Source organism: Carassius gibelio, chromosome A14, assembly GCF_023724105.1.
Source record: "Carassius gibelio isolate Cgi1373 ecotype wild population from Czech Republic chromosome A14, carGib1.2-hapl.c, whole genome shotgun sequence".
NCBI lineage: Eukaryota > Metazoa > Chordata > Actinopteri > Cypriniformes > Cyprinidae > Carassius > Carassius gibelio.
Window position 1 is genome coordinate 8,859,559 of NC_068384.1, and position 16,466 is coordinate 8,876,024.

The 16,466-nt window shown below is 38.2% G+C and overlaps 1 protein-coding gene across 2 annotated transcripts in view; it reads left to right on the forward strand.

Annotated features, from left to right (window-relative positions):
• The window catches only part of gpc2 (glypican 2), a 23,281-nt gene extending 7,429 nt beyond the window's left edge, over positions 1–15,852 (forward strand). For both annotated transcript variants that reach the window (XM_052615048.1, XM_052615047.1), the window contains exons 4-12: positions 3,057–3,191; positions 3,267–3,442; positions 6,860–6,940; positions 8,773–8,938; positions 9,042–9,172; positions 12,493–12,636; positions 13,179–13,315; positions 13,393–13,565; positions 15,075–15,852. In XM_052615048.1, the coding sequence (XP_052471008.1) occupies positions 3,057–3,191; positions 3,267–3,442; positions 6,860–6,940; positions 8,773–8,938; positions 9,042–9,172; positions 12,493–12,636; positions 13,179–13,315; positions 13,393–13,565; positions 15,075–15,355 (1,424 nt within the window). In that variant the 3' untranslated portion in view covers positions 15,356–15,852. The remainder of the gene's footprint in view (positions 1–3,056; positions 3,192–3,266; positions 3,443–6,859; positions 6,941–8,772; positions 8,939–9,041; positions 9,173–12,492; positions 12,637–13,178; positions 13,316–13,392; positions 13,566–15,074) is intronic.
• Positions 15,853–16,466: the final 614 nt, after the last annotated feature.

Consider the following 16,466-nt stretch of genomic DNA (forward strand, 5'->3'; position numbering starts at 1 on the left):
ATTCTTTGTTTTTTTTTTTTATTGTGATGGATGATTAAGGGCATTTGGGCTTTGTTTTCCCTCCCCTTTATATTTCTGTGAAACAGGAAGCAATGGCTGGATAATTTTGTGTTTATAATCATGCTGGAGTGCTCAAAATTGTGAATATGAATGGGAATATACTTCAGATATATTTTACTCATAAGAATTTCTAGGGGTGCCAATAATTGTGTCCAATGAGTATTTTAGAAAAACATTAATTTCATAATGATATTTCCCCTCCGTTTTAAATTCTTATTATCCAATGAAAGGATACATTCTTGTGAATTTTTTCAATAAAAAATCAAAAGGATTAACAATGCAGATGAATTTTCACAGCCTTTTTTGATCATATTTGCCAAGGGTGCCAATATTTGTGGGCATGACTGTATATAAATGAAATTTACCTCACTTTACTTACTCTTTTTGAATGGTAATGGCATTTCATAATGACCTTTGCTCTTTCGTGTGAAATTTTCTCTCAACATCAACAAGAACCTGAGATCTTCTTGGGGCACAGGATCAGTTTTTTCCAGCTCTTTCAGAAAAGTCTGATTCAATGACTATTATTACTATTACTACTATCTGAAAGACCAATTTATTCTACTTTAATTCGACTCACATAGTGTACTTGAGTTTTAAGGTTGACCGTAGAATCCATACTTGGTGTCACTTGCTTAACCACTATGCGATTGCTGGTTCCAATAGCGTAGCCAGAGTCTATATAAGGATTCCCGTCACCAACAATGTTCCATCCAAGGTCAGTACGTTGGCATAAGTCAAGTCAAGTCACCTTTATTTATATAAAGAATGGAGAAAAAAACCTTGGGAGAAACCAGGCTCAGTTGCCTCATGGTCTTGACCAAAACTACTTCTCTTGGAAGGACAGCTTATGAACAGTTATATCCGATGAGCACACCTACTTCATAATCCTGGAGAGGTGCTATCTCATCTTTTTTGAAACTTTGGATTTTCAACCTAACCTAGTTTAAGTGCTTGAAAGGATGTAACAGGATTGCAGGTGATTTTCACCACTCTGGTCAAAAACTTGACAAACTGGCTGAAGGAGGGAAATTGGTTAGTCTCCTTGTGCATTTCAATAACCTCACGATTCCATCTCACCATTCCTGTAACTTTGAAAGAATCTTACTGTTCTAATTACAATCATTCAAAATTTTCCAATGCCTTGATGTAAACCATGGCAATCTCACAACTATGAAGAAATACAAAAAATTACCTGAGCTCAAAACTATCTCTAGAGCCCTCTATCTCTATGATTTTGCAATTGTGAATGGATTCCCATATGTTTCCTCTAAAATTTCCCATGCAGCAGCAAAAGCAGAATGAGTTTCAAGTAAGAAATATCCATTGAGTGCTTTCTTAACTTGGCCACTTGCATATCTACAGAGTAGGGCTGGGACAACGAAAAATACATAGACGCAAAATATGCGCATCGATTCGTCGACCTGTTTTCATTTCTCTAAAAAACGTTTACAAAACATTTACCTCATGTGCGCTAAATATACGCGATGGCCGGATCAACAATATGTCCAACGTTATATAACCAATCCAGGGTTTTTTCTGCATTGATCTTTTTTTTTTGGCGGCTGTCAAAGCCTTATTTGATCGGTGAGTGATGTAGAATAGAATGACTGCTGCACCTGACAGGGCGCGTACGAGAGAGAGCCCCGGCTGTGCGCGCACTCACAGTCTTCAAACAACACGAGCGCTTCTTGCTCTCTCTCCCTTGTGCATATTAATCAAAATCATTAAACACGATAGAAAAAGGGCGAAACACCAAAGTTTCACACGCGCTCGCGCACTCTCATTCTTCAAACTACATGGGCGCTGTCTTGCTGTCTTGCTGTCTTGCTGTGTCTCTGCTGTGTCTCTCCCTCCCTCCCTCCCTCCCTCGTGCGTTCTGGTACAGGCTAACAGGTTAACCAAAATCATAAGACACGATAGAAAAAGGGCGGAACGCCAAAGTTTCATGTGGAGCATTCGGAGATTTTTTTTTCTCCATGACAGGCTGCTGGCTCCTACTGTTAATTTTAATTTTTTTTTTTTTTTTTTTTGGAAAAGCACTCTCCGTATTAGCTTAAAGCTCTCAAATTTACATTGGTTACTGTATTCTTTCAATTGCTCTAAACAAGTATTTTGGGTGATCTTTTTTATTGAATGCTAGACATCAAGTTGTTGTTATTTTCATCTGAAAGAAGAACTTTTGTGAAAGAAAGCTATGTGTTTTCAAGGCTTCAATGTTTTATTGAATCTCTATACAAGTGCAAAGTAATGCATTCTTAGTCAGTCTTTTATTTTGTAATTTTAAGAGCAATAAACACATAATGTTAAGGAATTCATGTTTTTTTCATTCAGATATGTAAATCAACATGTATAAATTGTTAGTTTTAACAATTAATGGGGAGATAATCGAAATAGAATCGGTCTGAAAAAATTAATCGTTAGATTAATCGATGCATCGAAAAAACAATTGCTAGATTAATCATTTAAAAAATAATCGTTTATCCCAGCCCTACTACAGAGGTAGTAGATCTTCTCTTTATCTTGAATGTTCTTCTGGCCAATCAGTGTTTCTAAGAAAAGTTTCCAGTCACTGTACTCCAATGGATGCCCGCTGAATACTGATGGTTTAGGAACTGGAATTCTATTTGCACTTAAAGCTCCTACCATCACTCCTACCTTCACGAGATCTGAGGTGGTCACAGCTTGTGGTGCAGGAGCTATTTTCAGGAAGTCTTTCAGAATCAGAATGAGCTTTATTGCCAGGTATGCTTACACATACAAGGAATTTGTTTTCATGACAAGCTCTGCAGTGTAACAGAATGACGATGACAGAACAAAAAACACAATAAAATAATTTTTACAAAAATGTGAAAATAAATATATTTCATCTGTTAACATCTCAAATCAGCATTTGCAGATGCTTTAATTTCACTGGTCAAGGCCATGGTGGCTACATCGTTTTGTGAACGAATGATAATGATCTTTTTATCTGGCTTCTATCCCTGTACTGTCAGAGTTTTTCCAGGAGATGATGGATGTGGCAGAGAAATCCATGAATCAGATGTTCACGCAGACTTACGGTCATCTGTACACGCAGAACGCTCTTATCTTCAAACAGCTGTTCTCAGACCTGCGGCGCTTCTACACAGGTCAGTGTGTTTGTGGAGTGGCACCTGTGTGATTCTGGACAAACTGCTGAAGTGTGTATTTGTGTGTGTGTGCAGGGGGCAGAGTGAGTCTGGCCGAGGTGCTCTCTGATTTCTGGGCAGGACTAGTTGAGCGTGTGTTCGCTCTGATTAACCCTCAGTATCAGTTCAGCGAGGACTATCTGGAGTGTGTCAGCAAACACGCAGAGCAACTACGGCCATTTGGAGATGTTCCACATAAACTGTACATTCAGGTAACTTATTACATGCGTGTGTGTTTTTCATTGTATGACCAAGACAAAGAAATGTGTAAAAAAAAAAAACAATATATATATATATATATATATTCTTATAAATTTCTTATTCAGAGAGCAAATGACGATACATTATCTAATCATGAAATCACATGTTTTTGTTCTTCTTATTCCAAAATATGAAATTCTGTTGGATTCTGATGACACTGGAAAGTGAAAAAGTCAAGGATCTCAAGCTGACTTTGTAGAGGAATTACAGTTAAATCCCACAGATAGACACTGATATGCTAAATGACAACCAGGGGTCAAATTTTGTTCAGTCAGTTGACAGAGTTTACTGAAGAAAGAGTTCTCCACACTTTCAAAGCTTTAAAAAATGAGTAAGGATACAGGATACAACTAACTTCGATTACAGACACACTAGCACTTATGGTCATATTGATGTCTTTTCTACAGGTTGTGATTTAACAAATTAACATTACAAATCTGTCATTAATTACTCACCCTCATGAAGGGTCAGAAAGCTCTTGGATTTCATCAAAAATATCTTAATTTGTGTTCATAAAATGAATGAAGGTCTTACTCACCTCCTCCAGGCCATTTCTTCTTCAGTCATACCTTCTCTTACAAACATTATCAACACCTCTCCTCACATTGGTACATTTCCCACAGCATTTAAGCAGGCTCGGACAAGCCCACTGCTTAAGAAACCCTCTCTAGATCCAACACTTTTAGAAAACTACAGACTGGTATTCCTTCATCCATTCATTGCAAAGACACTTGAGCGAGTTGTGTTCAAACAGCTCTCTATGTTTCTTGCACAGAACAACCTCCTTGAGAGGAACCAATCTGGCTTCAAAAGCAGACACTCATCCGAGACTTCCTTGCTCTTGTTTACTGAAGACCTTCAAAATTCTTAGTACTCCTCTTGCTGGATCTGTCTGCTGCTTTTGACACAGTTAATCACCAGCTTCTACTATCCACCCTCAGAAATATGGGCATCTCTGGAACCGCACTCCTGTGGGTTAAGTCCTACCTCTCAGATAGATCCTTCAGGGTGTCTTGGAGGGGTGATATTTCTAAGTCACAATTTCTTGCTACTGGGATTCCTCAAGGCTCAGTGCTTGGACCATTTCTCTTCTCCATCTACATGACATCATTAGGAACCTCATTCAGAAGCATGGCTTGTCATTTCACTGCTATGCGGATGACATTCAATTCTACTTCTCATTCCAACCGGATGATTCAACGGTAGCTGCTCGCATTGCAGCTTGTCTGAGAGACATTTCTAGCTGGATGAAGGACCATAACCTTCAGCTCAACCTTACAAAGACAGAACTGCTTGTAGTTACAGCAAACCCATTGTTTAATCACAGTTGTTCTGTATAGCTGGGTTCATCAATGATAATTACTTCTAGGACAGCCAGAAACCTAGGAGTTGTCCTTGATGATTAGTTAAGCTTCACAGACCATAGTGCTAATACGACCCAGTCCTGCAGATTTGCTTTAAACAACAGTAGGAAGATTAGACCCTTCCTGTCAGAGCAAGCCACACTACTTCAAGCCAAGCTCTTGTTCTCTCCAGACTGGACTGCTTTCCTGGCGGGCCTTCCTACATGTACTATCAAGCCTCTGCAACTGATCCAGAATGCATGTTCTTCAATGAGTTAAAAATAGCTCCCGTTACTCCTCTCCCTCTCCTCATCAGGTTAGACTGGTTATCAGTTGCCGCTCGCATCAAATTCAAGGTACTGATGCTTGCCTACAAGACGACTACTGGCACGGCATCAACATACCTAAACTCACTAGTTCAATCTTATGTGCCCTCCAGAAGTTTACGTTCTGCGAGAGAACGACGCCTTGTGGTGCCATCCCAAAGAGGTTCAAAATCACTCTCACTGACCTTTTCCTGGACTGTGCACAGCTGGTGGAATGACCTCCCAAACCTCAATTCGAGCCTTTAATCATTTTCAAAAAACTAATAATTTCCTATTCTATTCTAGTTTATTCTTAAAAAAACAGCTATGTGTACTGCGCTACTATAACTAAGACTTGTCATGGCACTTGTATACTGTTGTTGTTCTCTCGTTTTTCTGATTGCTTCTATTGTTCTCGTTTATAAGTCACTTTGGATAAAAGCATTTGCCAAGTGATTAAATGTTAAATGTAAATGTCTTATATGTTTGAATATACATGAGGGTGAGTAAAGACAAAATTGTCATTTTTGGGTGAGCTAACCCTTTAAAGACTGTATCTTGGTGACACAAAGTTCCATTTGTAAGCAACTATCAGAAGTCAACTTAAGTCATTTTTATTTGTAAAGCTCTTTATACAATACTGATTGTGACATAGTAGCTTTACAGAGTCAATAATTCAAGAAGATAATAACAAAGAGTCATTTTTCAGTTAAGGACAGTTCATTGATGATTCAGTGATCATCCAGTTCAACTCTCTTCAATAGTGTCTGTGCAATCAGTCAAGTGTCCCCAACTAAACAAGCCAAAGAAACCAAAGCTCCATCGATGACAGAAATGGAGAAAAAAATCTTGAGAGAAACCATAAACCATTAATGTTGCTATAAACTATCTTAATTACTATGTAAATAATCATTACATTAAGCATATGTCATTGGAGTTGAAGTTAGTGGATGCATGTACTGCACTGGTCTTCACGTGTCTCATATGGGTATAATTGGAGAACCGTATAACAAAATATATAAGAACAAAGTACTAACTGATTACTCCTTTTTTGTATAAAATATAACATTTGATTATATACAGATTTAAATTAATTCCTACAATACAAATACATATTTATTATCTGAAAGCCAGAATAAATGAGTAAACACCTTTACTGTATTTCTGACTCAGAATCCAAATCTAGACATTGCCTGAAACATGATTACTAGAACAGATACACTTTTAAGAAAACTATTATAACATATTAATTTTATAATAAAAGAGGAAGGGATTGGAAAACATCCCTTTCAACTGTAAGATGTTGATACCTGTTGATACCAAATGAATAACTATAATGATAACTTTATTAACATCCATATCATTCTGTTTATTACAATAATTGTGTTGTCCACCACTTTAAATGGTCAAGCTTTTTAAAGCTGGATAGTTCCTAATTGGCTGTCAATGGTTCTATGCTTAATCATTTTGTCAAATTTTGAAGTGAGTGTAGGTCAGCTGTGAGCAGTTCTACAAAAGGCAGCAATGTTCATATTCAGCTTTAGTCAAATATAAAAAATCACTCTGAAAATTATTCCAAAGTAAATGTTCCTCTGTTTCATTAACATTTTTATGAGGTGAAATCATTATTGTCATCGAATTAAAGCAGTAATGAAAAATTTATGCTTTGTGTCTCATCATTACTGCAATCATCAACATCTCTCTTTGTTGTGATTGGCAGGTGTCACGAGCGCTAACAGCCGCACGGTCGTTGGTTCAGAGTTTGGCTGCTGGAAGAGACATAGTGAACAAGGCAACAAAGGTGCATAAATGTGACTCACTACTTCTGTGTTAATAGCAAACTAATAAATAAAATAACTAATCACAAAAGATCTGAGCAGTGCTCAAACTGCTTCTCACAACTGCAACAACACAACACCATGACAGAGCCATTCGATTTTGTTTGATTCAAGTGGAGAACTGCTCTGATTTTGACTGGTTTGACAAAAAAAAAAAAAAAAAAATTGTATTTTGTTTTTATGTGAAAGCAGAGCCAGTCAGAAACTGGTTAGTGGTCACTGGGCAAGTGAGTTTCAGTAACAGGTAACAGACCGGGTCTCGTTCACACTCACTTTTCAGGCATTTTATTAGCATGACAACAATTGGTATTATTTTTGATGTTCATTTGTAGGGAGTTTTTCCTAAAGGGACATTGATGGTGGAAATAATATGGGGTGGGAGGACATCTTTTTTTTCACATTTTTCACATTTTTTCCAAAATCAGTTGAATTTGGACAAATAATTCCTGTTTACTTCACAGCCTGCAGTGTTTAATACAGCTCTGTTCGTTCACAGTGGAGTAGCTCATATAGTTTGAGAGAGCAAACGTTTTGCAAGAGAGATTTGAAAAATACTTTTTCCACCAGGAAAAAAGTTTGCTCTTGAACTGAATTGAGTTTCCATGATTTATTTAAATTCCTGCTGATCTCTATGAAGCTGCTACTGTATAAATGCTATAGACATCAAGTCAAGCCACCTTTATTTATATAGCGCTTTAAACAAAAAAGATGGTCTCAAAGCAACAGAACAACATTAATTAGTAAAACCGTGTGTCAATAATGCAAGATGACAGTTAAAGGCAGTTCATCATTGAACTCATTGATCTCATCATTCAGCTCAGTTCAATTTAAATAGTATCCGTGCAATCATTTTTAATCAATTCAACGATATCGTTGTAAATGAAGTGTCCCCAACTAAACCAGCCATAAGAGACAGCGGCAAGAAACCAAAACTCCATCAGTGACAGAATGGAGTTATTTGTTGTCAAGTTGTGTTTTTTTGATGAGAGGCTTAATAACAGTCAGTTTGAAGGTTTTGGGGACATATCCTAATGACAATGAGGAATTAATAATAGTCAGAAGAGGACCTATGACTTCTGGAAGCACCTCTTTTAGGAGCTTAGATGGTATAGGGTCTAACATACATGTAGTTGGTTTAGATGATTTAACAAGTTTATACAATTCTTCCTCTCCTATAGTAGAGAATGAGTGGAACTGTTCCTCAGGGGGTCTATAGTGCACTGTCTGATGTGATACTGTAGCTGACGGCTGAATGGTTGCAATTTTATCTCTAATAGTATCGATTTTAGCAGTAAAGTAATTCATAAAGTCATTACTGCTGTGATGTTGGGAAATTTCATCACTTGTTGATGATTTATTTTTATAAAGTGTGAATTGACTTGACTAAGTAATGAGCAATTTATTTAATATTTACACACAAAATGTCAATTCCAATCATTCTAAACCAGGGGTCCTGGAGACCCGGTGTCCTGCAGAGTTCAGCTACAGCTGCCTCAACACACCTGACAGGAAGTTTCTAGCATGTCTAGTAAGAACTTTGATTAGCTGTTTCAGTTGAGTTTCATTGGTGTTGGAGCTGAACTCTACAGGACAGCATCCCTCCAGGACTATTATAAACCCATTAAGAGAAACCGATGCAGGGCACCTATAAAAATAATAAGCTCATCCCATCAAATAAAATGGATAAATGATTTTGGATGTGATGATGTTTGTATATTCTCTTGGACGTGTTATGCCGTGTTATGTTGGTTAATTGAGCTCTTCTTATTTTTTTTGTGTGTGTGTGTGTCTCTAGTTGATGGTAAGATCAGAGTGTATTCGGGCATTAATGCGGCAGTGGTTTTGTCCACTGTGTCGTGGACTTCCTTCCCTCAAGCCCTGTCATTCGCTGTGCCTGAACGTCATGAAGGGCTGCCTGGCCAATCAGGTTGAATTAGACTCTGAATGGAACAACTTTATTGGTGAGAAAGAAGAACCAATTATCATGAGAGAACAGCGCGTTCCTTTATGTGTGGAAGTGAAGTATGATGTCAGTTTTTAAGTGTGAATCTGATTAACCCACAGACGCGCTGATGGCAGTGGTGGAGAAACTTGGTGGGCCATTTCATTTCGAGTTGGCCGCAGACTCCATCGCAGTGAAGGTGTCTGAAGGAATCATGTACATGCAGGAGAACAGCATTACAATTTCTGCAAAGGTAAAACATTCAGAACATGCCCAGACACACAGTGACGTGTGATCAATTTAAACAAAATGGGAGAACAGCTTAAGTCAAGTCACCTTTATTTATATAGTGCTTTAAACAAAATACATTGCGTCAAAGCAACTGAACAACATTCATTAGGAAAACAGTGTGTCAATAATGCAAAATGATATTTAAAGGCAGTTCATCATTGAATTCATATAGTGTCTGCATTTATTTGCAATCAAGTCAACGATATCGCTGTAGGTGAAGTGTCACCAAACTAAGGAAGCCAGAGGCGACAGCGGCAAGGAACCGAAACTCCATCGGTGACAGAATGGAGAAAAAACCTTGGGAGAAACCAGGCTCAGTTGGGGGTCAGTTCTCCTCTGACCAGACGAAACCAGTAGTTCAATTCCAGACTGCAGCAAAGTCAGATTGTGCAGAAGAATCATCTGTTTCCTGTGGTCTTGTCCTGGTGCTCCTCTGAGACAAGGTCTTTACAGGGGATCTGTATCTGGGCTCTAGTTGTCCTGGTCTCCGCTGTCTTTCAGGGATGTAGAGGTCCTTTCTAGGTGCTGATCCACCATCTGGTGTGGATACGTACTGGATCCAGGCGACTGCAGTGACCCTCTGATCTGGATACAGACTGGATCTGGTGGCCACGGTGACCTCGGAATAAGAGAGAAACAGACTAATATTAGCGTAGATGCCATTCTTCTAATGATGTAGCAAGTACATCGGGTGTCATGGGAAGTGTTCCCGGTTCCGGTTTACCTAATTAATGCAGCCTAAAAATCCTGTAATGGATTTGGATATTGAAAGCATATTAGTATGTTATGTGTATGCCAGGTTAAAGAGATGGGTCTTTAATCTAGATTTAAACTGAGAGAGTGTGACTGCCTCCCGAACAATGTTAGGTAGGTTATTACAGAGTTTAGGGGCCAAATAGGAAAAGGATCTGCCGCCCGCAGTTGATTTGGATATTCTAGGTATTATCAAATTGCCTGAGTTTTCAGAATGAGCTTTATCAGAATGAGCTTTATTGCCAGGTATGTTTACACATACGAGGAATTTGTTTTTGTGATAGAAGCTCTGCAGTGCAACAGAATGACAGCGACAGAACATAAAACCCATAATAAAAGAATAAAAAATACAAATAAGTAGATAGTGAATGACAATATACAAATTGACAATTGTAGGCAGGTATATTACAAAATGCAGTTATGTATGTACATGTATATTATGTGCAAAATTTAAGTGTATACTAAGTATGTGTGTTAGATAAATAAGTGTATGTGTATATAAATATAAAGTGTAGTGTGTTCGCAGTTATTATCAGCAGTTCATAAGATGGATTGCCTGAGGGAAGAAACTGTTCTTGTGTCTGGTCGTTCTGGTGCTCAGTGCTCTGTAGCGTCGACCAGATGGCAACAGTTCAGAGATGGAGTGTGCTGGATGTGAGGGGTCCAGAGTGATTTTAACAGCCCTTTTGCTCACTCTGGATAAGTACAGTTCTTGAATAGAAGGGAGGGTTGTACCGATGATTCGCTCAGCAGTCCGGACTACCCTCTGTAGTCTTCAGTGGTCAGATTTAGAAGCTGAGCTGAACCAGACAGTTACTGAAGTGCAGAGGATGGATTCAATGATGGTGGAGTAGAACTGTTTCAGCAGCTCCTGTGGCAGGTTAAACTTCCTCAGCTGGCGAAGGAAGTACAACCTCTGATGGGCCTTTTTCACGATGGAGTCAATGTGAATGTCCCACTTCAGGTCCTGAGAGGTCCTCAGGTGCCCAGGAACCTGAATGACTCCACTGCAGCCACAGTGCTGTTCATGATGGTGAGTGGGGGGAGTGCAGGGGGGTTTCTCCTGAAGTTCACGTTCATCTCCAATGTTTTGAGCGTGTTAAGCTCCAGGTTGTTGAAAGTGCACCAGACAGCCAGCTCTTTTACCTCCTGTCTGTAAGCAGACTCGTCATCGTCCTGAATGAGGCCGATGAGAGAACGTAGCGGACATAGAGGAGTATAATGTAAAAGGAGCTCATTCAAATACTGAGGTGTTAAACCATTCTGCGCTTTATAAGTAATAAGCAATATTTTAAAATCTTTACGATGTTTGATAGGGAGCCAGTGCAGTGTGGACAGGACCGGGCTAATATGGTCATACTTCCTGGTTCTAGTAAGAACTCTTGCTGCTGCATTTTGGACTAGCTGTAGTTTGTTTACTAAGCGTGCAGAACAACCACCCAATAAAGCATTGCAATAATCTAACCTTGAGGTCATAAATGCATGGATTTACATTTCTGCATTTGATATTGAGAGCATAGGCCTTAATTTAGATATATTTTTGAGATGGAAAAATGCAATTTTACAAATGCTACAAATGTGGCTTTCTAAGGAAAGCTATCAAATAGCACACCTAGGTAGTAGAAAAGTAGAAAAGTCACAGAACGTATTCAAACAGATGCATAAGTTCGCTTGAGGCATGTTTTCTTCAGCGCACAAATTACATTTTCAGCAATTGTCAAAATTGTACACACAAGTATTTGTATGTAACATGTGACTCTCGTTTCACTAGACTGAAAGCATCTCAGACAGCCGGAGCACAATTAGTGTAAAACAAGAATAAAAACTGCTGAAATATTTGTTGTTGGATAGTTTTAAATTCTACATGTATTACCATTTAATGTTAATTTATGAAAGTAAAACCAGTATTGGGGAAATTTTTACTTCATAAAAATGTTTATAATTTTTTTTATAGTAAAGCCCAAAAGTTATATTTTTGGCAACTGTAGGCTCTTTCACACCAAAAGAGAAATGAAATAAGCTCAGGCTGAAGAAAGCTCTCCATCTCTTGCTTCACTCCTGATTCTCTTAACACCAGACAGGAGAGCTGTCAGTCAAGAAACGGGAAAACAAAATAATTGTGTTATTTATTTAAAAAGGTAACTCATATTTTCTTGTAAATATACAATTAATGTAATTGTAATCTGATGACTTAACTTGCGTTAAGTGTTTCCCCCAGCACTGCTAAAAACTGTGAGGGATAACAACACACAGTATAAATGGATTTAAATATAACGGTGTGTATACACCGGTCATGACAAAGTGACTGTTTCATATCTATTTTTATCTGATTATTTGAAGAAATAATCAACAGAGGTCATCATTTGCAGCCCTATTTGCTGAAGCATGTCCAGCTTGAGAAGAGAGTTGCACTGATGTTGAATGAAGCTGGGCTGTGTGTGTAGAAGCATTTCTGCCGTACAGGTATTAATCTTTCCATGAGACTGGATGAGCTAAAGTGCTGTTTTTGTGTGCTTGTGTTGGTTTCAGGTCTTTCAGGGCTGTGGGATCCCTAGGCCAACTCCAGCCAGAAATAAACGCTCGTCCAAAGAGAGAGACGGCAAGAGAGCCTTCAGGACTTACAGCGCTGAGGAGAAACCCACCACCGCATTAGGAACAAACCTGGACCGACTGGTGAGATGCATTAGCAAAACCCAACCCAACCACTGGGAAAATCTGCAGGGCACTGACTAAAAATCATAATGACATTTTGGCCAACTAAGAAATTTCATCCATGCATGGGTTTGTAAAAAAAAAAAAAAAAAAAAGGAAAAGAAAACGAATTAAAAAAAAGGCCCTTAAACTTTTCAAATATTAATAAAATGAACTCCCTTAATTATCCAGGCATTTGTGTAAATATTTATCTGTTGAAGGTTTATTGTAGCATTACAGATGTTTTTATTAAACACATTTTGATTAGATCCTACCCGAATTCCAGATATCAGAACATTTTTTTACTTTGCACACACTAACTGGCAAATGCAGAGAAAATGAGACTGTTTAATCTGCTTTCAATTCAAACAACCTTTGATTCGGTCTGGCTTGGGAGACTGACTTTAATCAAGCTGAATCATACATATTCATTTGATTGATATTTTTCTAATGGGTGATTTCACTGAACTGAATGATGACCAGTGTTGTGTTGATAATGATAACTAATGGATGGCTGTGATCAGGTGGAGGAGCTGCAGGAGCGTCTCCGGCCCATGAAAGGATTCTGGGTAGCGCTGCCTCACACCATATGTAATGATGAACGCAAGACAGCTGACGTGACCAATGAGGATCGCTGCTGGAACGGACAGACACGCGGCAGGTGGGAGACTGGATTCTGACACTCCTGAAGGCTAAAGTATGTGTGACGAGTCAAATTTATGCGTGTGTGTTTTGTAGATACCTGCCGTCTGTTACTGCTGATGGTTTGGTGAATCAGATTAATAATCCAGAGATGGAGGTGGACGTTACCCGGCCAGATGTCAAAACACGGCAGTTAATCATGGAGCTGCGAGTGGCTGTAAACCGACTGAAACATGCTCAGAACGGACGAGATATGGATCTCATCGACAGTGAGTGTTTCCATGCTTTTATCTCCATGTCTGTCTGTTCAGAAAGTAACAACGTTAAGATAAAGTGGGTAAACCATATCATTCAGCTGAAGTGTGCTCATGCAGTTTAGACAGTTACACATAAATGATGCAATGAACGCAGTAAATCAGTAGGGTTTTCTATCATATTTTAGTGCACAAGAAATCTGATTTTCCTTGAATATGTAAAAGTGCTGTTTGTCTTTGTGCAGTTAAAACAAAGGTTTAAAATTATTTTTTTTTAAATGTTTGACTAGTTAGATATTTTTGTACAAAAGCTTTATTAACAATAAATAAAAATATTACAATAATAATTAAAATACATGTCATAACGCATTTACATTCAGCTCGAGCTTACTATTTATTTTTGTACATAAGTGAAAGTGACATTCAACCAAGTGTGGTGACCCATACTCAGAATTCGTGCTCTGTATTTTAACCCATCCAAAGTGTACACACACACATACACACTGTGAACACACACCCGGAGCAGTGGGCAGCCATTTATGCTGCAGCACCCAGGGAGCAGTTGGGTGTTCAGTGTCTTGCTCAAGGGCACCTAAGTCGTGGTATTGCCGGCCCGGGACTCTAACCAGTCTCTAACCACTAGGCCATGATTTCCCCATAACTGACATAATTTACATAAACACAATGCATAAACAAATTCTGTTACTTAAAATAAAACTGAAATAAAATTTTTTAAAAACCTATACAGATATAAAAAACTGAAAAATTACAGACATAAACTAAATGAAAAGGAACACAATTAAATAAAAACTAATTCAAAGTATTAATAAAAACTATAATAGTATCTTAATGATAGTAAATCCAGCCAGAAATACAGCTTATTCCAAAACAACTGTATGTCAGCATGTGTGTAGATTTGCCATCCAGATGTTAATTGCTAATTATCAAATACTCATTATCCCGTTTTGTAACGAGGAGGCTGAGGCAGTATTGAATCCATTTGCAGCAGTTTATTAGGGAAAGTTCTTACAGACAGAGTCATTAAACCAGGCAGAGAGTCAGTACCATAATGGCAGTCCAATCTTTCAACATGCACAAGGGGAATCCAAAGAGCAAAAAGTAAGTATTCAGGTGAGGGATCCCTCTTCTTGAGTGGAGTTGATTTGATTTTTTTTCTGATTGCTAATTTTTGTTCATCAAATTTCAATTACTGTGAAACTGACAACAAACACACATTTGGTTTTTGTTTACCTAAATTGCTGATAAGTATTCTGTGAATAAGTCTCTCATTTTCTCTCTCTAAATTCTCAATCAGGTCTGTTTTTGGGTTGGTGACAACCTTCTAATTTCTTTTAACATCTGTTTCTGTGGGAATATTCCTAAAGAATCAGCAGCAATGAGAGTGTCTTTCTGTTATCAGATTTATTTGTTATTTACCCACATTATTAAAATTGTAATACAAATATCAAAGGAGAATGCAGAGTTCCCACTATGACAGCTGTGATAAAACGTGTGTGTGTTTAGGTGATGTGGAGGCTGGCAGTGGCTCTGGAGTCGGAGCTGAAGTAGGTGAGCGGTTCAGTGATGATTGGCCGGCTTATGGCTCATTCTCTCCACCTCGCAACACTCTCCCAGTTGATGAGTCATCTCGCCCCCGTGACGAGCTCCGGGACACGCCCACCAATAAAAGGAAAAGGCTAAATGGACGAGCCCAATCGGATGCTGCAAAACTCCTACCTTGTGTGGTGCCATTTCTTCTCCTTCTTACTGTCTGTTTTTCACTCTCTTCATCTTGTGGCCTTTAATGTAGATCAAACTCTCACCTGCCTGAACAAGCACAGACACCAGCAGCAGATCCGCACCGCCCCATATGAACGTCCTGTAGAACATTTGCTTTTTACATTTGTCCATTTTTACAAACCATTACTGTGGGTTCTGTAGTTATCTCTGATTAGTTTGCGGACTGTGTTCAGCTGATCTTGTACAATCTAACTATTTGGACTGAATCAACATGTTTCTGTAATCATAAGGAGCATTAGTTTGATCTGTTGACTGTTTTTTTTTTTCCTCCTATAATGATGTTTGTATTATATTGAATGTACAATACTGTTGAATGTTGAGAAGTTTATCATTTTGAATTTAATTTCAAATGTTGATTATATTTTATTTATTTATTTAGCCTTATGTTCAGTGTGTGTAATGTAAGTGTGTATGTGTAAGCACACAAGTGATTTTTATTTTATTTTACGAAAACGAGCAGTAGCATTATGCTAAAATGAATGATTAAAATCATTCTTCCAGATGTGCTAATGTTTTTTGGAGAGTTGCTTTAGTTCATAAAAAAGTAGCTTTGACCTACATACAGTATTATTTCCCCCTCAAATCCTGAAAAGTGTGTACTTTTAAGTTTGTAGCCTACTTTTAACCATGACAACAGTGTTTAATTATTTTAAAAATACAGTGTCTTTTTCCATTTGCTGAAATGTATTGGTTTTAAACATTTCCAACTAGGTTGCTAACCCTAACCCGAACAATGTGCGGTAGGTTACGCCAGAGTTTAGGCGCCAGATAGGAAAAGGATCTGCCACCCGCAGTTGATTTTGATATTCTAGGTATTATCAAATTGCCTGATTTTTGAGAATGCAGCAGATGTGGAGGATTATAATGAAGAGCTCATTCAAATACTGAGGTGCTAAAGCATTCAGGGCTTTATAAGTAATAAGCAATATTTTAAAATCTATACGATGTTTGATAGCGAGCCAGTGCACTGTTGACAGGACCGGGCTGATATGGTCATACTTCCTCATTCTAGTAAGAACTCTTGCTGCTGCATTTTGGTCATTACATGCAGAGTTTTTAGGTCCTATAATTAACACCTCTGTTTTTTCTGAATTTAGAAGGAAGAAATTACTTGTC